This window comes from Solanum pennellii, chromosome 6, assembly GCF_001406875.1.
Source record: "Solanum pennellii chromosome 6, SPENNV200".
NCBI lineage: Eukaryota > Viridiplantae > Streptophyta > Magnoliopsida > Solanales > Solanaceae > Solanum > Solanum pennellii.
The window spans coordinates 25,310,432-25,334,854 of NC_028642.1; the positions used below are offsets into that span (position 1 = coordinate 25,310,432).

At 35.2% G+C, this 24,423-nt stretch overlaps 1 protein-coding gene across 2 annotated transcripts; it reads left to right on the forward strand.

Annotated features, from left to right (window-relative positions):
- Positions 1-320: 320 nt before the first annotated feature.
- Positions 321-22,746, forward strand: LOC107023407 (probable dual-specificity RNA methyltransferase RlmN). 2 transcript variants are annotated; one of them, XM_015224097.2, is made up of 11 exons: positions 321-462; positions 557-776; positions 849-924; positions 1,005-1,102; positions 4,814-4,915; positions 5,013-5,099; positions 5,480-5,596; positions 6,504-6,607; positions 21,608-21,747; positions 21,857-21,993; positions 22,118-22,746. In XM_015224097.2, the coding sequence occupies exons 2-11, from the start codon at positions 588-590 to the stop codon at positions 22,292-22,294; spliced, it is 1,227 nt and encodes a 408-aa protein (XP_015079583.1). In that variant the 5' UTR covers positions 321-462; positions 557-587; the 3' UTR covers positions 22,295-22,746. The 2 variants fall into 2 exon arrangements, with proteins under 2 accessions (XP_015079583.1, XP_015079582.1); XM_015224096.2 differs by having other exon boundaries at positions 461-776.
- Positions 22,747-24,423: the final 1,677 nt, after the last annotated feature.

A 24,423-nucleotide genomic window follows, 5' to 3' on the forward strand; every position in this document is an offset into this window, starting at 1 on the left:
GACCTTTTACCCCATGCATTATTTGATAGTGTATTTTAAAGATATATATGTGTCCACAGGGACATAAGAAATATTGCATAATTATAAATAGTAATGTGTCCACGTGGACACATATATATCTTTAAAATACACTAATAAATAGTTCGGCGGTAAAAATACATTATAAAATAGTTCAGGAGGTAAAAGTCCTCCATAAAGTTTGGTATCGCAACAATAAATATCGACCAAAGTTAAAATATTTTTATACTTTTATTTTTTTTAAAATGTTTATTTTTTATCAAATGGTTGTTGAAGAATGGAGTGCCTTTCTAGTTTAGAAAAAGATCAAGAAATTTTGGTAATAGTTTGGTCTCAAATTATATACCTTAAATAAGTGTTCAAGTGAGTTGACCTTTTCTCTGTCAAAGAAAGGCAAAACAAAAAATAACACTTAATTGGGAGCCCTTTTGTTAATTTTCTCAGGTTTCTTTCTTTTTCCTTTTGTCTTTTTGAGTAATCTTTGGCGTTTGAGAGTTGAGAGGTTTGAACTCGGCTACCATTATTTTTTGGGTTTCAGGGGTTTATCCTCTAAAATATAGAGCTCTGAAATGGCGATGGGTCTCCTTCAGTCCGGCTGCTCAGTTTCCTTCGCACGGGCTTTACGGTCTCGCACTTTTACAACCATCTCCAGCACGGTCACAGTACCCTCACTCAAGAAGGCTTCTCAAATGGAGACGCGCTTCCTCCTTGGCTTGTCTGAGGAACAACTTCAGCAACTTTCCCTCGACTTTGGTCAGGTTTGTTTAGCCCAGCAATTTATCACCATACATTAACTACTGGCAATTAATTACTTTTTTTAATGTGCATAGAAAAGTTTTAGAGGTAAACAACTATATCATCTCCTCTACAAGAGAAAAGTCAAGGAAATTCAGGAATTTAGCCAGCGTGAGTTTTTCTAAATCTATACTTTTGTTTATTTTATATCATAATCTCTTTCATTTTTGTAATTTCTACTTTTTGGATAGTGCCATTGGAATTTAGGAACGATTTAGAGGAAGCAGGATGGAGGGTTGGGAGGTCCCCAATTCATAAAGCAGTCACTGCAGCTGATGGGACCACCAAGGTGAGCATTGTTAAATGCTTATATTTTGGTTTCTTGCGTGCTAACTTTGTTTGACTGATTACAATGCATTTTGGCACGCGGCGTCTCCATTTTGTATATCTGGTGCCTCCGTAATACCATGGAGTACTGCCCTTTTGCAGTTTGAAAAGCCAAAAGCACAAAAAAGATGGGCTCAGGGGACTTCAAGTAAAAAGCATGAATAGAAGTGCACTCATCTTCGAAGTAGGGTGCACATTTTCCAAAAACACAAGAAGTTCCAAATGTATGTAATAACATCGAGTTGCTACAAAACTGCTAATTTCAGCATCCAATTTACAATAATGACGATATTAATTCTAATGAAACAATTCTAATTTAGAATATAAATTTACTTGGACCAAAGAAAAATAACTTCAATCACAAAATTAATTCGTACACTTGTCTAGTCAACCATTAGAAAATCAAGTTGCAGTATTTGACCAATATTCAATTACTTTAGTTATTGAACGAAAGAGATCAGAAGAAATAAGCAATAGAGAACTCTCCAAAGAGAAGTAGCAATAATTTTTGTGTATGAAAAATTACAAGAAACAAAATTTGGAAGTTGTTTGAAGAATAAAACAAAAAGAAGAAAACCATACAAAGCAGAGAAACAGTAGAAGAAGAAGAGGGGTTACAAAGAAGAAAAAGACGAGGGCAAATGAAATGTTTGATGCGTATGAGAGGAGGATAACTAGTATCTACATGCCAAAGGGTCATATTTTTCCCCTTATGTAGTTATTCCATTTTTTAAATTCAAATTCTAATAACTGACCATTTTTTGCGTTGTTGTGTCCCTTCAAGTGATGTACTGATGATTTCAAATAAAACTGGCTTTTCAACCTTCCTATTGATCCTTCAGTGGAAGTTGATTTTCTTGTCAATGGATTGTATAATATTGTGAATCTGTCCTGCCTCAAATGTTAACCTGCTCTGCCCAAATACCCTACTAGCCCTAGAATAAGTGGTCGCTTGGATCGACTTATTTTAGGTGCTTTTAAGCCAAAATAACTTTTAAGCAATTTTGAAGTGTTTGGGTAAAGTTAAAAAGTGCTTATAAACACTATTTTAAAGCCAAAATAACAAAAAAAAAGGTCAAAAGCCATAAGTTAGAAATCCTAACTTATGGCTTTTGACTTATAAGTCAAACAGGCCCTAAATCACAGATAAGTGGTTTAACCTCATTGTAAATGGATGGAGAAGTATCAACCAAAAACTATAGTTAGTGTCGTATGACTACTTTGATCAAGAGTAGAGTAGAAAGTGGTTTTAGTATGTGTACTGTCTATATGGTGGGAGGAGTTGTTCATATCTTTAGAAGTTAGAACTAATATGTCTGTGTGCTGGCGTTTTTAAGACAACTATTTTATTGTGTAAAATTGATTTTGATTTTTGCTGTACCCCTCATTCTAAGGGCCTGTTTTGGACATGCGACATGAAATCATGATATCAAATCAGATTGATTTGAGGTTCAAGTTTTGTTTGGACATACAATTTAGATTTCTTAAGTCGTATTTTTTCTCGTAAATATGAAACCCCATAATTTGTGAAAACTATAAAGAAAATTCCAATTCTTATACAATCTTATGAAATGAGAAAACCATACTTCATAAACAAGATACTGCTATATCCTAAGGTGCCGCATTGATAAATGGCATATCCTCATGTTCCTTTTATAAATTAATGTTTGTAATTACAATGGATCAGCTAAAGCAACGCTCCCAGTTTCCCAAACAAAAATTTTCAAACTTTCCTCAAGGTTTTTGAATTTCTCTCCGGTGGTCTTTCACCATTAGTGTTTGCGACTTTTCATATTCTCTCTCTTCTCCTCCATCTTTTTGTTTCTCCGAGATGGAAAACATGATTTTCTTTTGAATGGGAGGGTAATGTTATGACCTCACGAGGTCCTATTCTGCATCAGGAGAATGATTCAAATGGGTGGAGAGTACTAGATTCTCAATGGGAAGGATGATTTGAGAAAGAATGCGCTTATATGGCTAAGCAAGGAATAACTTTAAATCGTGGAGATGTAGAGATATTTCTTCCTGCATTTGTTGCACACGAAAGTTTAATATATATGGTAGATTTATTTCACTCATTGCACTCAAAGGCCATAGCAGGTCAATTATTATTATTCCAAGAAACAAATTCAATGAAGAGGTGGGGGAGACTTGATAACAAAATAGAGTCGTTTATTAATGAAAAATCAAGTACAATAGGTTTAACTATCACACCAAGAGCCCAACTAAATAAGCCCTTTATTGGAAACGGAAATAACAAAGAGGTGATTGCAAAAAGTAAATGGATTCAGCGGATTGAAGAAAAGGAAAGCACACAGGAGGAAAATGCTCTGTTAAACAGATGCTTGGTGGAAAGATTCACTAATGGTGATGAGGCCCCTACACGAAATGATGTGAGGAGATGGGTAGGACAAACGTGGAATGGAACCCCCAATTTACAAGTTGTATGATATGAATGATTTTCTTTTCCTGTTCGAATTCCAATCAAGTAGAGACGCAGAGCTTATCGTCAAGGGTGATTGGAGAGACAAGGCCAAACCCTAAATCTTGAATGGTGTTCGCTCATGCATATCAACTGATATTTCCCAAGTCCAAATCTCCGACGGGGTGTTCTGAATTCGTTCGGAATCCCATGCATGCAAACGAGATATGCAATCCTACTAAATTTGATATCCCGGACTCAACGGAGCAATCGAAATTACATGAGGTCATCTCAGCAAAAAGTGGGTCCCACCCCCAAACTTCATTTTAAGTCAACATACACTGCTTATGTCCTGGAGGTCATTACAACATACAGAGAAATGACCAATGACCTGGAGGTCATTACAACATACACTGCTTATGTGCTATATATTGCTTTCTCACCTTACTATAATTACCCAAAGCAAAATTAATCCTGATAAAGCAAAACTTGAAGTCTTATATTATGGAGAGAACTACGCATGTGGGAATACCACTAAGGGAACCTGAGGATGCCTGGTTTGACAGTTTGTTGCATAATAGAGGTGTCTTTGTCTGAGCCTTCTTTCAAAGAATGCCATGAGCCTCCTTCGATTGATGCACATCACTTTTGCCTTCTAACTTGTGGGCTTCTGACCAAGATCTGGTCCCTTGGTTCAGCTTACCCATTTCTTTTCAAGGTGAGTCCAGCCAATTATATGACCACCACTGTTGAGTTGGCTTGAATCTACCTCGGAAATGGAGATAATAATGCATATGAAATCTGATAACCAAAGTATATATGTAATGTATGTTGGTGTTCTGAGTATTCAAAAGGTTCTTTCCCTTCCTTCGTTTGAAGGAATGAAGATGTTAAAAATTATCAGCTAAATTTGTTATGGACATTACTGGCAGACCCTGTTTCTGTCTTTTGGGTGACATAACTCCGTTAACATGGAAGGATGTTGTGTTTACATCTAGCTGCTGAAGGAGAGCAACTTGTACAAGTCAGAAAATGGACTTGCGTCACATGCTATATACAAGTTGTCGTTGTGCACTAAGACACTTTCTGTTTTATTTGTCTTTATATTCTTAGGCAAGTCTATCCTAAGACTTTTTTATTTTAGTTATAGTTATGTTTTAGAAGATTAAATTCTTTTGTGCAGTACACTTCTCTTTCTTGCCCATCTTTCCCCTCTTTCACTATCTTAGGATTCCTGCAAATAAACTTCAGTTGCTTATAAAACTCGAAGACAACCGACTGGTCGAGACTGTTGGAATTCCAGTTAAAGACAATGATGGTTCATCTCGCTTGACAGCATGTGTTTCATCTCAGGTAATTCATTATGGTCGTGGATTAAGCATATGCTCAAAATCTATGTGGTTTTAGTCATTATTCTGCCACCATGGTCATTCATTTTAGTGCTAATCAGGTGGGCTGCCCGTTGCGCTGTTCGTTCTGTGCGACTGGCAAGGGAGGATTCTCAAGGAACCTTAAGAGCCATGAAATCGTTGAGCAGGTTCTCTTTGCATCTCTATTATGCTAATATTTTTGTCCCTAATATATCTACGTCTTCATACTTTCTTCACTGTAGCTATAAACGTTACATTGTGGGATTTTCAATAGATTTTCTGTCCATCATTTTTGCTTTATCATTCAAAATAGAGATGTAGATGACCTATTCACAGACCATAGTTGCTAAAATGCAAAGCATCATATTTAACTCTTTAGCTTAATCAGTCATGATTCTGATCTGTACACTTGATCACCCTCTAGAGGATTGTGTGGTTGGGCTTGTGTTGTTTTTTGTTTTGTGGTGGATGCCGAATTCAAGAACATGGTATGTCTTTGTGGCACAAACTTGTGGGGACCATTTTTATTTGTAATTACCTGGTGCAGGTCTTGGCAATAGAAGAGCTATTCAAGCAGAGAGTGACAAACGTTGTGTTTATGGGTATGGGTGAGCCAATGTTGAACATGAAAGAAGTCCTTGAAGCATACCGTTGCCTGAATAAGGTCTGGTAGCATCTGTGATATGACTTTGTTTGTTCATGTCAGTTCCTCCCTCAAGTCTGACATGTTCAACTATTAGTATTTTCAATCCTTTTCTGTAACTATTTATGATATATGTTTTTCTTTCGATAAAAGGCTCCATAAGTTCTGTTGCCTTCATGAATACTGATAGATTCTGAAATTATTTGCTGTGTCAATTGCTTAAACATGCATGTCATTGCATTGCAAGCTGCTTCTTGAGTAGCTTTTGATCAATATTCACCTTTGAAATATTACGGGACTTGGTACTTACAACCTTTCACAGAGTAAAAATATCTTGTTAAAAAATGATAAAGTCTAAGGCTTCGGCTATCCTCTTCCTTTCGAGCTATTTTTTGAGGTGTGTGTTAGGCCCAAGGCCAATTTCAACTAATGAGAGCAGGACCCATCTCACTTGATGTTGGGCTCCCAAATTAAACTTTTCCATGCACCATCAGATGTCCTGCCCCGGGTGTGAGACTGTGAGTTGGGTGTCAAAGAATGAAAAAGTCCACTAAGTGGTTAATGAGATGTGTGGTCTTCTTATAATACATGGGGAATCCTCCTCCCTTCAAGCTAGCTTTTGAGGTGTGAGTTAAGCTCAATTTTAACCTATCTCAAATATGAAAGTCATTTGAGAGATCTATTGTTTGTGCAAGAGAAATGTTTCCCTTTAAATGTAAATTGAACTTGATGAAATAATACTAAAGGCATTAGACAGTCTGCCAGGAGTTGATGCAAAAATGCTGGGATTGGAAATTACTAAATTAATATTTTCCATATATTGGCCTTTAAGTTCTGTATGCAAGCAGCATATAGCTACATGTTATTTCATAGCTAGAATTCTTAAAACCTGTGTAGTATGAATTTGAATTATTCGTTTTCTTACAAGGATATTCTGATTGGGCAAAGGATGATTACAATTTCAACCGTTGGAGTTCCAAACACCATAAAGAAGCTTGCATCTTACAAACTTCAGTCTACGCTGGCTCTCAGGTAGTAGTTTCTCTGTCTTCTTCCTCAAATTCTCCTCCCAACAACACAAACAAAACGCAATAAAAGGAAAGAAATGTATCAATAAAAAACAGATAAATATAAGAAGGTACGTAAACATATTAACTTTTGAATTTGGTTTGGCCACACTTATCTTGTATATGATAGCTGAACAATACATGTTTAGTGGCAGATAATTCTGGCTTGTTCAATATTAATTTCTAGCTGTGTCCACAAGATTCATATCATTTTTGCACTGCTATAGTGGTGTGGGTGCTTATTTCCTTCATGAAATATTTATGTTGTATGGAATACTCTGAGCCCTCTCTATATATGCATATGAAAAGATTATGTGGGTGCTGATTTTGCAGCATAGAGATTTTCTTGTGCCCTTTCCAATGTCCTTTTTTAACCCTCACAGGAGCTACCACCTTTTTGCTCGCTTGGTGGCTCGAACTCACAACCTTACGCTTGTGAGTGACGGGTGCTTAACATCGGAGCAACTCCCTCTTGTCCATAATGTCCTCCTATCCTCCTGATATGTGCCTCTTTATTTTTCTTTTGAGAATTGTTCTAATCCACACGTGAACAAAATTTGAACCTACATTGGAAACACACGAATATGGTGTGCCATTGATTCTCTAGTGATGACTTTAGCTTAAGAACCATGATGTAAACACATTTTAGTAGCAAGACAGTTCATTACCAACTTAATTTCAGAGATTTGTGGCCAATAGAACTTGACAAAATGTAACAAAGCGAGGTGTACTGGGATTGTGTCGTGCATCTTGTTTTCTTATAAATGATTACTAACACCAGATTTGGTAAATTTAGAGAGTGATTATGTCCTAATTCAAAGGTTTAGGCAAGGAATTTAAACGGGACATTTCAAATATTGGTGGAACTTGATGCTTTTATTTTTCTTTCTTGAATCTGGTAACAATTTGTGTTAATTTCAGTACTTAGGCAGTACTTGACAACCATATTTACAAGAGGAAGATTAAAAAATATAACCTTTACTGACACCAAAACATCTAGAATTGTTGCAGTATCACTAGCGAAAGCCTTTGTACACCAGAAACAGATAACAATCTATAATGGAGCTTAACATTATGTATATTCTACTCCTACTCCCAAAACATCTAACATTCCTTTCCTTCCAAATCGTCCACCAAATACATGGGGGATTAATCATCCGTCTATCCCTATCTCTTGCCCCAACTCTTGCTTTTTCCTACCTGAAAACTGAAAAGAGTGTCAACAATCTTTCTTGGCATTGTCCATGAAATGCCTGTGATATTGATAAAAATAGTCTTCAACGTTTGATTAGTGATAAGACAGTGTGGAAACAGTGGTTGACTGTCTCAGCATCCCTTCCACACAAAAAAGTATCTTGAGCAGAGAGATATCCCCCTGTTAGCCACATTATCAAGTGTAGGAACAACCTCATAGGCTAAAAGCTAAGTGAAACTCGATGAGGCACTCTAATCTTCCAAATATGCTTTCTTGGTCAGTTGGTAATTTTTGACTCAATCTGGTTTAGAATATGTTCTGAATTTTTAGAGAAGGATCGATTCACATGTAATATATAAATTCAGCTCGTTAAACGGAAACTCAAACCTTAGAATTCATTAAAAGAGAGAACTCCTATCTCTTCAGCTCTTCAAAGGCAGACTGAAACCTTAGGGGCTGTTTGGATACGGTATAAGAGGCATGTTATTCATGTATAAAGAGTTGCATTAGTTTTACTATGTTTGATAAAAGTTTTGTATTAGGTTGAAAAGTCAACATGACTTGTACTATGTTTAGTTGATAGGTTTCTAAATATTGTATAAAAGTTATTCATGTATTAATTTAATGCGTAGTTTGGTTGCGCTTTTTGTAGTCTTACATTAATTTATGCAGGATAGAAGGTGGAATAAGTTATGTGGGTATTAGTTATACATGTATTAGAATGATAAATTACGCATTTAACCCTATTAATTTATTCTAAATCTGTTTTTTATTGATATCTTTACATAACAAATTCTATTATCCCAACTATTTTCGTTTCTTATTTCTTTTTGTATACAGAGTGACTTTTTTTTCATTTGAAATCAAAATATAAATATGTTATTAATATTATGGATCGGAATGTATAATTTTGGTAAGGCATATGTTGATTATATATTCGCATTATACCTTGCGAAATATACCACATATTTAATTATCATGTATTAATTTTTTATTTAGAATATGAACATATATATTTGGTATACTAAAAATGTACAAACAACACATGCAACATATTGATAGAAATTTACATTATATAAAATAGTATAGTATAATATACTTGAAATATTTTACTAGTATATTATTTTATAAGCTTTAAACATTAATAAAAACGAGAAAAAAAACACAAATTTCCTAGTTAAGTATAGAGAAAATTCCTTTCTTTATTTTATTAAGGGAGAATTTATACTATTTGCTTGCTAATTTATTTTAAAATAATATATATTAATTTATATTAAATTCAGTTTCAATAGTTACTAATTCATGTAATGTAATTTTTACATAACTAAATAATACCTCCATAACTAATACTTGCATAACTAATACCCCTGCATAACTAATACCTACATAACTAAACCATGCATGAGTAAACCCTGCATAACTAATACCTATATAACTATACCATGCATAACTAATACCTACATAACTCTAACTAGTAACCAAGTGACCCCTTAGAGTTCAATGGAAGAGAAAACTCTGATCATTTGCTTTTTGCTGAAATACGACTTACTGATTTATTAATCAAAAAACCCTTTAAAAATGAGTCATATTACATCAAATAGGAAGTCTAATTCTTATGAAAGTAGGAGACCTAAATCCCATTCCAAACTAATAATTATAGCTTAACCTAATCCTTATGAAACTACAAAACATAAATCCTATTCTAGGATAATAGATAAAGCTACTAAAATATAATTAAATACTTAATTTAGTGGCTTCTAATGCATCCATAACATTACTCCCCTCATGTTGAAAGAGCTTCTCCTCAAGCTCAAGTTTCGGGGGAATAATCTGGAAAATCTGGACCCATATCAACTTATCCAATTCTAGTTGTAGCTTGAAGTTGACATTGATAAATTTCGACTCTATTAGTTTGCTGAAGCATGTCTAGTTCTCCTATCAGGTTGCTACTTTCATGAGGTCCAAATTGCTGAAATTCTTCCCAACTCATTGAGCATTTCGCTCGTTTCAGTTGATAATACCATAATGGTGCTTGTCCGAACATGTGAAATCCAGCCACACCAATCTTTTTTGCTTTCATTCTATGTTGATATTTTTCAAAAAATTGTTCACAACGATGTCCCCGAATTAGTGGGTTATTGGTGTCGTTATAAGTAGGTGGTTTATTGTCTTTTCTAGCAGGTGTTCTTGATCTGCTAATTGTCTGGGCACTTTTTGACTCTGATTTGTGGGTTGCTGGGTTTGTGGAGTCAATTCTCAATCTAGACAATTGATCTTGGATGACTTGAACAATTCTTTCGGTGAGACGTTGTTCCATTGCTGCAATTTTAAAGTCCATTAGAAATCTGTAATTGTACGTTCTTGAAATCGAGAACTGATCTCATCACCCATTGTGTTGCGCTCTGATACCAAATTGTTATGAATCAGTAGGGAAGTCGATTCACAGGGCAATATATAAAATTATGCTCGTTAAAAGGAGGCTGAAACCTTATAATTCATCAAAAGATAGAATTCCTATCTCTTCAGCTCTTCAAAGGGAGATAAAACCTTAGAGTTCAATGGAAGAAAGAACTCTGATTTCTTGCTTTTTCTTGAAATATGACTTACTGATTTATTCATCAAAAAACCCTTTAAGTAGGAGTCATATAACATTAATAGGAAGTCTAATTCTTGTGAAAGTAGGAGAATTAGATCCTATTCCAAACTAATAACTATAGCTTAACCCCTAATCTTATGAAACTATAAAGCATAAATCCTATTTTAGAATAATAAGGAAAGGTACTCAACTATAACTAAATACTTAATTTAATGGCTTCCAACTCGTCCATAATAGACACCTTTGCTATGTTTCTTTCACCATACGCAGTCCCCTCCGTTTCGTAATCCTTGAAATGCCTCCAAAAACTTATGAAATTCAATCAATCTTGGAACCTCCCAATCATTCAAAGGTCTTCTGATTCTTAAGTCCCAACATTGATACATCCACATCTCAGCCACTTATATGTTCTGTTGTTGGGCCATGATAAAAGTACCTGTGAATAAAACCTCTAGGCTAGTAGAATCCATCCACCGGTCTGTCCAGTTGGAGATTTGTTACCATTGAATGCCTTTATATCAAGTCTGATTATCTAGAAAATGCCAGTAGGATCTATAGGATCTAGTAGTTGTCTAGAGACTAACTCTGTAATGGTGGTAGCTTCTCGAGGGTCCTACTTGTCCAACTACCCATATTTAGTCTTAATAACACTACTGCATAGATATTCAGAATCCTAGGCATGCCTCAATAACCACTTCACCTTGAGAACTTTACTCTGATGCTTGAGGTGTTTGATACCTATTCCCCTTGATTTTTCCTACTGATAACATTCGTTCATCAACTAAAAGCAAACCTTTCCCTTTCCTTATTGCCTTGCCAAAGAAAGCATCTTTGTGTTTCATCCATCCTCTATGTAACTGCCAGAGGTATATGAAATAGGGACATCATAAATGTTGGAAGTACATCTAACACAAAATTTGTTAGGGTAAGTTTGCCTCCTATCCAAGGATAGGTATTGTGATCTCCATCATGACAACTTCTTCTCACACTTCTCCAGAACTGGATTCTAGATTTGTATGGACCTCAGATTTTCTCCCAAAGGCATGCTAAGGCATATTGAAGGCAAGTTACCCACTATAACCAGAATTTGTGTCAGCTGCTTGGATTTAGAAAGGTAACTTAAACCTGAAGATGTTCATAAAGAGCTTAAAGTTCTTCACTTAGTTTCTATATATATTTCTTGAGTAGTTTGTAAGAGAAAGTATTTCAAAAAACCGTCTCCTTTATTAGTTTAAACATACGAGTTTTATTTAAGAGTTTTGGAGATTGGCATATTATTTTGAAGTTCTTCAAAAATATAAATTAGCGAAGAAGGACCCTTTGGGGTGGCCCAGTGGTTTGAGCTTGGGACTTCCATGTTGGAGGTCTCAAGTTGGAAACCCCTTGCTAGCGAAAGCAAGGGGTTTGCCTTCTGGGTCAAGCTCGTCACACCAGGCTGCCTAGTACGGGTTACCTCTCCTATGTGGTTTGCGAGTTATTGCGTAGGAGCAGGGGTTTTACCCCGTGCGCATCCAAAGGGTACCGGCTGCGGGTTTCCCTTGTCATAAAAAAAAATTAGCGAAGAAGGAGGAGTGATTACAAATTCGTATTGTTCATCCATAATCTTTTCAAGTTATAACACTTTTAAGTCACAAAAATTCGCCACTGCAATCTCAATGCCTTTTACAAAAGGTCTTTCTAGCAATAGAATAGTAAAACAACTTTTGACGATTAAGAATTCCAAAATTCATGCTCAAAGGAAGTATAACGCTCAGCCTTACCATACCTCAATTCTGGGTGTTGCGGTATTATATTGATTGTACCCCTTTCTTACGGTATGTAATCTACAAAAAATCATGCCACATTACCATTATTGGCATAATATTATCACTCAGGGTCAAAGTAGCAATTTAGAGCTTACTAGCAGAGTGATTAGCTCGCCAGACCCTTTTTAAATGTATGCTTCATTACATTTTCTTCTCCAGATTACTACCCTAAATTAATGACATAACATACATTTTTGCAGTGGCTATTAACAAGTGGAGGCCTACGCAATAGTCAACAACACCCAAATAGATTATGCCCGCACAACAATAAAAACTCGGTGTATCGCCACACCCCTCCTTTCCAACCCCAAAATAGCCCCAACCAAATCCCAACCACGAGTCTTCAAACCATTTAAGTCAGAAAAAAATATATGTAATACAGTCCTATAATTGTTCACCTATTATAAAGCGAACACTTGTAAAACTAGAAAACTTTTTCTTTTTACTTTTTTACTTTAAGTTTAACTCATTAGGTTAAGTAATATATTGATTCACATAATATCTTTAATGATTGAGAAAGAAGAAAAAGTTATCACACAATCGCTTGAAAAAAATCTTTATTTCGGGGGATCAATATCAGCAGTTCGTCCAACGATAACCTAAATTATAGAGTTACGACACAATCAAACCCGAACTAACAAAATGTTGAATTTCATCGTACCAGTCTCTACTGGGTTATTAATCATTTTTGTTCTTTCTTTTTGATTTTTCAATTATTTCATCAATTATAATAGCTCGAACTTACGACTTCTAATCACCATCGTGGGAGTTCGTCCAATAATTATGTTTGGAATCATGTCTTTCTCTTCATAAGCAATAAGAGAATAAAAGGGCAAAACCTTGACTTAATATTGATGGAGCTTATAGTATTTTAGCATGTCTCCTCAGTTACAAACAGTCTCCTCAACCACAAGACATTGAACCAAGAAGAAACCATTTGAAAATTACAATGCAATAATAGAACTAACGTTACACTTATTTATCTTGCAACTAATTACCTATCTATACTTCTTATTCTCTTCCAGACTCATATAAACAACAACCACACACAAACAAATCATTTTGAAAATTCCAGCAACAACAACATCAAAAAGTACTTTAAAAACAGTCCAACATCACATAACTATCCAAATACGATTTTCCAGCCATTTATTCGTGTTCTTGCTTATATAGCATAGCTATCACTTGGACTCGCTCAATAAATTAAAGGGTGAGAATTATTACCTCCAAACAACAGCAACACCACCTAAAAAACGAGACTCCTTCACTATGAAGAATCCTTTAAATAATAACGAAAGAGGAGGAAAGAAGTAACACAATCTCTATGAAAATTCTGCGGGTGAAACCACGTTCAAATCTTGTAGATCTTTGCTTGGATTGATAGGGAAACCTTTAGAGAGGATTTAGGACAATTTTCTTCTTATTTGGTCGAAAAAGATGAGATTAAATGAAGGAAAATCAAATCTTATAAAGCTAAACCGACATTGGGGCTAGGGCCCCACCTTCATGTGCCTGCTTGTGTAGTCTCACTAAAATCTGAATATATCTCAATTCTGAAGTCGTATGGACAAATGGTTTAGTGTGTTGGAAAGTAGCTCGTAATCCTTCGATTTGGTATATTGGGGTTCTTCTAAAGCTGTATCGATTGGAAGAAAAGCTCCAACACATTTAACCTAAACTTCAGAAAGTTTATCAAAAAAACTTACTCTAACCTTTGTCCACTTTATTTCCCAACTTGCATTGTGCGACTATATCACCTTATAAAACATCTCTTTTAGCATATAAGACACTCTTTGTCTTACCCCAAAGATACTGGCTTACTTAAACCTTCCGAATGGGCGGGGTGTTAGAAGAGACATTCTTTTACTCGAACTTCTTTAAGGAATCCTTGACCCTTAACGTTAGTCTAATTCTATGTTTTTTACCACTCCTTTGCAACCTCATTAACCTGGCATGATACACCCAAGTCATATAAACTTCATACACTCATGCAATGCTATGCATATTATGCATATATGCGATAGAACCACAGGGTCTCACACAAGTCTAATCGGAAGCTGGGTAACCGAGTTGGATTGAACAATGGTGGTACTATTAGTTGCATCAGAATTGGCAACTGAGGGTGCCATTGGTGGTGGGTAATAAGAAACATAGAACTCTGTGAGGAGAATAAAAACTCTTGATAACATATAAAGGTTTTAGATATAGAAGTGAAAGATGATTGTATTCACGTACAACATTCTGTTTAAATAGAGTACATTACCAACTGACACCTAGAGTCCAGGAAACTATATAGTCCTAAATAGTAAGGATGACTAACTACGTTTATCACCGTACAGGCAGAAATATAGGAAACTAATAACAGACTCCTAAACAAAAAGGTAACATCTATGATCTTTAATACAAACACTTCCGGTTCTTCAAATTCAGCTTGTAAGGCCTTATTATCACTCTAAGATTACAGGACAATTGCTAATATATCCACTGGGTCTCTATTCTTCAGTTTGTGTGTATAATTTGTTGAAAGAAATGATCTCCCCCTTTATTTTGTCCAGTTCAACTATGCTCACCTCATGTACCATTGTATGATCAATACGGTTGTATCTCTTATATGCATTGGCAGTTTGGTCAAAAACTTGGTGTTCCTATCCCTTTTTTGAGCCCTAATATCCTAGATCTCTGTTACAGGCCACCTCTTCATTCCTGAAGCATTCTTCATATTACACGAAGATAGTAACTTTCCTTATCATTTTCTCCTCTGTCAAAGTTCTGCATTCTAGTATTTCATCTAAAACAGCCAATTGACTTAGCAGTTTAAAACTATGGAGCCTCGAGCTCTCCTTCTCATTCCTGCTCCAATTTTAAGTTAACCCTTGAGAGCTTTAAGTTTGCAAGCCAAAATGTAACCTGGTTTCCATGAATAGTAAGAGAAGACCACCAAATTCTAATTCTATAAATAAAACCTTCAGAGTTCAACAACCAAGTCTCGAATTTGAAATAAGATTTAGTATGTTTCCATTTGTCACAAATGAGAGTTCCTGAAACATGATCTGAGGTTGTCTTGTGTAGAATGCTTCAAGTTATTAAAAGAGATCATTCCACACTGTAGATATCAAGATTCTATCTATTCTGGAAGCTACAACATGATTATGACCTTCAAAAATGTATAAGAGCCACCTTCCAGATGGAGATCAATTAGTTCCACGTCCTCTACAAAATCTGAGAATTCCACCATAGCTGATGGTCTCCTGGTAGTTCCCTTTTTCCAGAAGGGTGTCTGTATACATTGAATTCACCACAATCAGCCCAAGAGTCCTCCATAGTCTTCTAACTGCTCCTAATTCCTTCCATACCACTCTACTGTTTGGAGCTTATCCTGTAATGTGGCAGTCAAAACTTTGTAGTTGAGGCTCCATCTTACAAGAGAATGTGTATTCTCCAATCGGGACATCCTCCCCCTTCCAAACTTCCCATAGCATTAGGATTCCACCTCTAGTAGTTCCAAAAAAAGGATGCCACCTCTAGTCCTACTTGCTTCCCCAGTTTGTGCTTCTAATCCATCTTTTACCCCAGATTTGTTTGACTAGCTCCTGCACATTCCCTTCAAACTTTGTTTCTTGAAGGCAAATAATCTCTGACTTCCATTCTTGAATCAATTTCTTCACAAGTCTTCTTTTCCCCAAATGACACTATTTTGAGGTTCATGTATCATGCTGACTTTTCCCTTTCCCTTTGTTCTGGTGCCATTACTTTTGAATTTGACATCAAAAGTTTCTAAGCTTCAATTCATGTTCCACTTGTGATTCCATTCTTCTCACTTGCCTACATCCATCAATTTGCATGAGAAGTTTAAGTGCTTCCTCTTCATGGCCATGAAAATCAACTCCAAACATCTTGCTATGTTTTAAAAGATTTTGGTGGACCCATACTGTTGAGTCCGTCTCTCTCCAGTAAAGCGTATTGTTGAATTAGAACAGGTTCAAAATTCTGCACTTAAAATCATCCCCATGAAAAACTGATTCCAATTGTAGTTGTTGACACCCAAAAACTTCCATCACTATTTCATCTGTTTCTCAAGATTGACCTCATCCGTCTTTGTCAAGCATAGGTGATTTGTGTCCTTTCTCTCCGCTGGATCTTCTCTGCTTACTTCTTGGCTCTGAACTGATCAAATTCTTCCTGTTTCTTGAAGTTTCCTGTTGCATGCATAAACTTTCATTGATCGATGAATTTGCTCCAATAAAATCATCTAATTGAATCTCATAAGAGGTGTCTTCTGTGGGCTATGACTCAGAAGTTATTAAGAATAACATGAGCTGGGTTAGGCCCACTAGAGGTTTCAGTCAAAACCTTTGTTAAAACAGCATGCTCAAATGAAAGTTCCTCACATGCTCCCCCATCCGTTTTATAATTTCGATCATTAGCACCCATGTGGATCTCCTGTTGCCCCAGTCAACAGCTGTCAATAGAGCAGTTGCATTTATTATATTTTAGGGTTGTATTACCCACTGGTCTCTCGCATACACTAAGACTTCACTGAAGCCCTCGTCTTCACCTGAATTCTTGCCCCTTTCCGTTGCCGCTTTTCCAAAGCTTGTTTCTCTTTCAGTGCATATTGGGGTGAATAGTTGAGTCCGTCTCTAGAAATTATTAGTTACTTTGGGATATTACTACTATCACCTTCTGCTATAATTCTGACCCCTTTAGGGTGTAGCCTTCCAGCCACCATATAAATTCCCTATTTGATGAAAACCCTCAATGGACCACATATGGAATGGCAAACCCATAGACCTAATCCAAGTTGTTTTTGCTTTCTGTGATAGCGGTACACAACCTGCGAATGGACTGCATTCTAGATTGACCTTGCTTCTTCCAAGTCCACACACCTTGAAGGGTCTGTTCTACCCTGTATCGGTTTGGGAACTAAAAAAGAAAGGTTTCCTAGCACCTCATATATATTTACCCCAATGACTTTCTTCCAAACTGTGGAGGGCCATCTTCTATAGATCGGGTTTTCCAGCCATTGGCTTTCCAAAGGAACCGATAATACACCTTCCCAATAGCCTTGTCCTGGTTTTCTGATGAGTCAACTGATGGGTTTCCTACTGTTTCACTACCAGTAAGTAGCTCACTACATATACTTGGAGTTGGCTGCCATTTACTTTTCTCAACAACTTTTGTAAAAGGGACATTAATGTAGACAATTCCGTGCGAAGCTTTGATGGTCAGCTGAAGGGACCATTTAATAGAACTTTCTATCTTAAATGCTATGCCTCTCCACCCTTCATTAATGGACACCTCAGGAAGAACAATGATTGATCGTGCCCCTCTCCCTTCATTGATAGGATAATCATTTATCTTCCATGTTTATTATACTTCCTGGTACCAAAATATTCTGCAGCTCAGACCCTTGTTTCTCCATCTTCTACTCTTCTCATTGTATTCCTGCTTCTTTCAAGCCTATCAAACCAACTGGCATTGCCTGAAGTCCATCTGGTGATATCACAGGCGATAGGACTTAAAACCTGCATTAAGGTGGAACGACTTGAGAGACCCTTGTACTTGACTCCGTTTGTAAGATGGACCCTTTTACTCATGGCTTTGTCAAATGAACCCTTAAGCTCACTGAAACACAATATTTAAACCTCTTTCTCATCCGATGTTAAAAAAATAAAATAAAAAGCATCTTTTGCATTTTCTTGAAATTTTCAACATTATTTTCTCCTTATCTGCTCTCAAATTGAGCACCAAATTCATGTCCAATGGGAGGAATTTTTACCTAATGACTTGATCTTCATACTATAGGTTCACAAACACAATCCCGACAAATCTTCATCACAAATTTGAATTAATTTCATAAATTCAAAAAACCCATCTATCGTTCGTCAAGCTTCCTCAAGTTTATCAATGAAGTTTTCCAATACCACTATTACCCTTCACATTAACTCATACAAGATTTGAAAAATACTATATGGTAAAACGAGAAGGTCTATGGGTGGTGTTGGTTTGCAGAAGAAATTTGAGAAAGCATTTGGGGGTGGGGGAGTGATGCGGGAGCATTTAGTAGAAGAAGAAGATGGGGGTGGGTATGATGGGGTGTATCTAAAAAAAAACGGAAAGGAATGGAATGGGAAGAAGAAAATTTTTGATGTTTTTAAATATAAAATACTAGGTAAATTGATTGCGCTTCGCGCAGTGGTGAACTACGTCAATAATATATTTACGAACATTTGATAATATAAGTGTTTTTGAGTGGGTACATCCCTACAGTAAATTGTCAAGAATGTTTTATCTAAAGATGAAATGATTTTTTTTTAATCTTAAAACAAAAAGATTTGATCTAAATTTGTATGTATTTTGTTATTAATTTATCATTTTGTTGTAGTAGTTACTCATCACCAAAGTCTTTAGAAAATATATATAATTGTTTCATTGTCTATACTATATTTGTATTTTAAAAAATTGGTACAAACATTTTATTCATCAATTGCCATAGATTTTCTCCTATTAAAGACCTCTACACATAAAATATAAATATTATACGTCTTATATAATTAGTTGTGTACTTGATAAGTTAATTAATATTTAAAAGGACGTCTCTTGGAGTTCAAGGAAACAACGTATTTCACTCAAATAATTTGGATTAAATGATGTCTTGGCAAGTCCCTTATTCAAAATCATTCGCAGTCGATGACACTACTTTGATATCCAAAAGACATATTTTGTTGTTTATGTTTCGATCAATATGGTTAAAACTTTATTTTTTGCGACTTTAATCTAATATCTGTAAGGATATAATTATTTACTTAATATTCATTATTATGGATTCATCCTACTTTGAGGAGTAATTCATTGACTCTAATCAACCATTTGAAAGGAAACTTTTGATTAAGGTTGAGTCAATACTTACCATCCCACTACATTCCTTTATTTATTAAGTGTCACTAATCGATTGAATGTCTTGATAAGACAGAAAGTTGAATAACTAAAACTCTAAGGTAGTGTGGAATCACCATAACTTTGAACTCTCAAAAGTCCATTCTTGGACACCCCATTGTCTTTTAGCCATTGAATCATTAAAGTCATTTTATTTTAAAAGTTAAAGAATTATAATCTACATGACTCCAATAGTTTAATGATTACATAAAACTCTTGACTAACATATTTCAACATAATGAACAAAAGCATAAATATAAACAACAAAATTAAAACATGTACTCCAAAATAGAAATTAATAACATAAGCATAAATTAATGATTATAAAAAATATACCAGGTTCTGTAATAATAGAATAAATGCTTATTTATAAACAACAAAGGATAGTGTATAAATGATTATTGTGTCTTATCGAAAAGGTCTTAAGTCTTTGAAAAAGTTAGAACCTTTCATAATCGCCACAAATTTTATAAAATAATATTTTGAACCTATCAGTAATTAAAACTAAAACACTATATTATCATTTATTCTTAATAACATAAGCATAAATTAATAATTGTAAAATTACATACCAAGGTCTGTAACATAAGCAATGATGTCAGCGTGTCACTCAACATGAACAAATATTTAGTTGTGAAGAAGAATAAGAAAAGGAGGTTTATAATTTTCATTGTTTTAAATGAGACAAAAAACCTCTATTTATATACAAAAAAGGACAATATGAACAACTGTTTATTGTGCCTTATCGGAAAGGTTACAACTATTTGGAAAAGTTGCAACCCTTAGGAAATGTCACAACTATTTGGAAAAGTTGCAACCCTTAGGAAAAGTCACAATCTTTCATAAAAGTTACAACTATTCATTAAAGTTCCAATTTTTTTTATAAAAGTCACAACTTTTCAAAAAAGTCGCAACTCTTCAAAAAAGTCGTTACTCTTTATAAAAGCCGCAACTTTTCATAAAAATCAACTCTTTATTAAAGTCACAACTCTTCATAAAAGTTACAACTTTTTATGAAAGGGAAAGGCTAGTTTTGGAAATAAATAAATTTAAACTCGTAAAATCACAAAAATATTTCAGTTCAACAATATTAATGCAACACGTGAAATCACGAAATATTCCAGCTTAGCAATATTAATGCCACATTGTTCAGTCAATGGTTTGAGAGGTTTAAAATATTAAGTTTCAGAGAGTTGAGGGGTTCAGTTGACGAAATCGTAAGTATAAGGGTTTCAACTTACAAACGAAGTCAAGTACAAGGGCCTCTCATCCCGTCTTAAAGTTAACTCTGTTTTCCCCCATGATAATGCTATAACAAACTAAGGCTAAAGCAGTGTTGTAAAAAGCGCTCGCCATAGCGCCTTTGGCGAATGGCGAGGCGAGGCTATGTCTCCATTATCCACTGAGGCGATGCGACCTCAAATAGGCGACCCAATGGCGACGTAAATGGCGTCGCCATTTTGATTCTTTTTATCTTATTTTTTTCTATTTTCAAACTTTCATCAGACTTTCGTGCATTCCTCTTCTTCTCTTCCTCGAGTCGCTGCTCTTCTTCTCTTCCTCAGTCGCTGCTCTCTTCTTCGTCACTTTCCCTCGAGTTGCTGCTCCATTCGTCTCTTTCTCTTTCACACTTCACTGCTCCCTGCCTTCACTACTCTTTTTTTCCTCTATTTTCTTCACTCTCTGATTTGTCCCGGATTACTGTAAAATGCTTTCTGCTTTCACTGTGTTGTGACTGCTGTCCATTATTTTCTTGAAAAAAAATTAATTCTTCTATAGTAATTATTATAGTATTTGTAATATATGTAATTGCTATTGAAATTTTGAATATTATATGTGCAATTAAATGTTTTTAATTTTTGGTATTAATTGGCACCTAGATTCAAAAAGGCGAGCTCCTCGCCCCTCGGCTCGCCGCGTGGCGAGGCAGGCCTTTGTCGTCTTTTGTCGCCTCTCACCGTTCAAAACATTGGGCTAATGAAAAGGACTAGAAGTAATAAAACAGTAACCACAGTGGATGAGAACCGAGTGTTTGAAGGAATGAAGGTCAATTTCCATTAAGGGCACCGGAAAAGGGAAATTTTGTTATCTTTCTAAAGGAGGAAAGAGAGTATCTTGGGACTCATGCCTGGGAGCATATTTTTTTTTTTTACCATAAATGGGTCTTTTTCATCTGGCAAAATAGATTGATGGAGGAACTTGACGTCTCATGATGTGATTAGATTTCATCTCTTTACTGGGACTTTATAGCAAGTTATCTCTCTCTATATTATTTTCGGGAACACCAAGTTATCTCAAGGACTCTAAAATTGACCTAAATAGAGCTATGAAGATATTGCATGTCATAACACATACATTCTTTTGTTCCCTGGTAATTTATTCTTACCTATCTAGAGTTGCTGATTTCTACTTTGTTTTACTGTTGTACATCAGCTTACATGCTCCAAATCAGAGTCTTCGAGAAAAGATTGTACCAAGTGCAAAGTCCTACCCTTTGAATGCAATAATGAAGGATTGCAGGGACTACTTCCTGGAAACTAGAAGAAGGGTTTCCTTTGAATATACACTTCTAGGTGTTCAGTGAATTTTTTTCTCTTTTCCTTTGTTGTAGACTATCCCAGTTCCCTTACTCCGGAAAACATGTGCCAAGGATTTGACTTTTCAATTTTTACTTCTCTGCAGCCGGAGTGAATGATTCCGTCAAGCATGCAATTGAACTGGCAGAATTGCTTCATGAATGGGGTCGTGGCCATCATGTTAACTTAATACCATTCAATCCAATAGATGGTTCGGAGTATAAGCGTCCATCCAAAAGATCTGTACGCTTCATCTAATCTCTTCAATGGCCAATCCTTTGCTGATGGGTTCCTCATTTGTCTTTCTAAGCACTCCATCTGAGTTTATCTCTCATTGATGCATTTATTTTTTATCTTTTTGGCGTAGGTTATTGCATTTGTCTCTGCTCTTGAATCTCGTAAAGTAACTGCTAGTGTACGTCAAACAAGGGGACTTGATGCAAGTGCTGCTTGTGGACAGTTGAGGAATGAGTTTCAGAAGAGCCCTTTGCTTAGTGGAAGTATAGATCAGGAATCTCATTCTGAAGTTGCACTTGCATCTTGATATCTTAAAATTTCTGATAGCCTTGCTGAAATTACTTGACTTGTGTGTTTAACCGTGTTAGCAGTAATTGAGAGCTTCTTAAAGAACAAGTCTTGTTTGGGTAAAAGTTGCTTTAAGGTGGAGCATAAAGAGTGGTTACATGAAGGTGGTCTCAACTCTCATGTTTGCATGCCTTGTGATGTTGGTGAAATTTGTTCTTATAGGAGCATGATTGATCAATTTTTTGAGCTTGTTCTTATGGGCGTTTTCCTGTCTCAAAATGCTCCTCTGTGCTTCAGCAATGTAAATATTCAGTACTTAACGAGATGAGAAAGGTAATTTTTGATAGGATATATGGTAGTATTTCTTTCTCTCCATAAAATATAGACCACCATTACAAAGACACAAGTGATTAATACTTCACTATCATTACTCTTACTTGCCTATTTATTACCCCATGCTTATTCATTCAACATGCTTCTGTATGGCAAACTTTGGTAGCCTTTTTGTTGTAGCTAGTCTTCACCAAGCTGATAATCATAGCATAAGTTGTTATATCTTACCAATATTGATAAATTTTAAGTAGTATTAATTTAAAAAATTTTCTATAAAATAAACTCTCATTCATAGCTTCAAGTATATATACAATAAAGTTATTAGTTTACAATAAATATAATCATATTATATTTACATAAGAAATAGCCAAGAGTCACAGGAAGTATACATTGACCATATAAAAGTCATAAAAAGTATATACGGAATATGTAATATAGCTTACTGACACATGAGCTAAATATCGAATATAAATTATGATACACTCAAAAAGTTGAATATAACTTAACTATACATGAGGAATATATTGAATATTTAATCTCGGGTTTAACTTAAAATCACCTCTAGATAGTTAGTCACAGATTTTTGGATATGATATCATCTCGATGTTTCAAGTTCACTTAAAACGATTCACATTTATGGTACATTGATTTTATTTTTATTTAGAAAAAAAAAGGACCAACATCAGTAGAGAAAACGAAGAAGAAAAAGCAGCAAATAGAAACATGAAGAAGAAGCACAGGCAAGAAGCAAGCAATGAGGAAGCAGCAGCAGCAGTGAAGAACACAAGCCAATTTTGTAAGGAAAAAGTATCGAATGACCATTTATGGTAATAAATGGTTTTAATTTTGTTAACATGCTATTTTACATGTAAAGAAATATAACCTAATGAATATTTTGTTTAATTTGTCCTTCTCTCACAAATCTAACGTGAAGACTCCATTGAGATGTCCAAGATTAAAGTATTTTTCTTCTTCAACTGTTAGTATTTTTATTCAAAGTAATTAAAAAATTTATGCAAATACTTTTAAAGTTTAAAATAGTAAAGCTAGAACTAAAAGATATGAATTCAAGACTAAAAGCCAAAGATAAAGTAAAAAATAGTACACTATTTAAATTAAAATACAACAAAAAAAAAATACTATTTTTAAAAAATTTGAGTCGTGGAACTCCTATTACTTCACTATTCGTTGTGGAGGTTCCTTTGAGGTATCATTGTGTGTGTGTGCTGGTCACCACCAGCATCACTATTGAGGCTACTGGGGCGTCTGACTCCTCAACGCAAGTGCCACACTCTTAAAGGCGAGGCTTCACCGGTATACACTAGAGCTTTATTGTATTTTTTATGTGTTGAGGATAATGTGTCTAAACTTTAGAGGGAGATGAACCTATGAGTTTATCACACCACCTTGATTTTTTTACTACAACAAAAATAACTTTTAGAGATAACAAATAAACACATTAATTAAGAGTGATAAAATCTTTATCAACATTAGTCAAGTTCATTAGATCTAATATCGGCGAAGACATTAAGGACATATATAAAGAGTGTTACTTGTCGCTAAAAATACATGTTTAGAGGCAATTGAGCTATTGCCCGTAATGTCAATAAAGATCATTTTTATGTAGTGTTTATTTTCTCTCAAGAGTTAGCTAGTAGAACCAGTATGTTTAGGACAAATGTAGTACGGTTGTGTAAATTGTGTTTGTATCTGTAAAAAGAAAAAATGAACTAGAAATAATTTCAGTATATTGTGTATGGTATGAAAAGCGTTTTTAGTTACTACTCTTTTGAGAACGTGCGTTGCACGTTTATT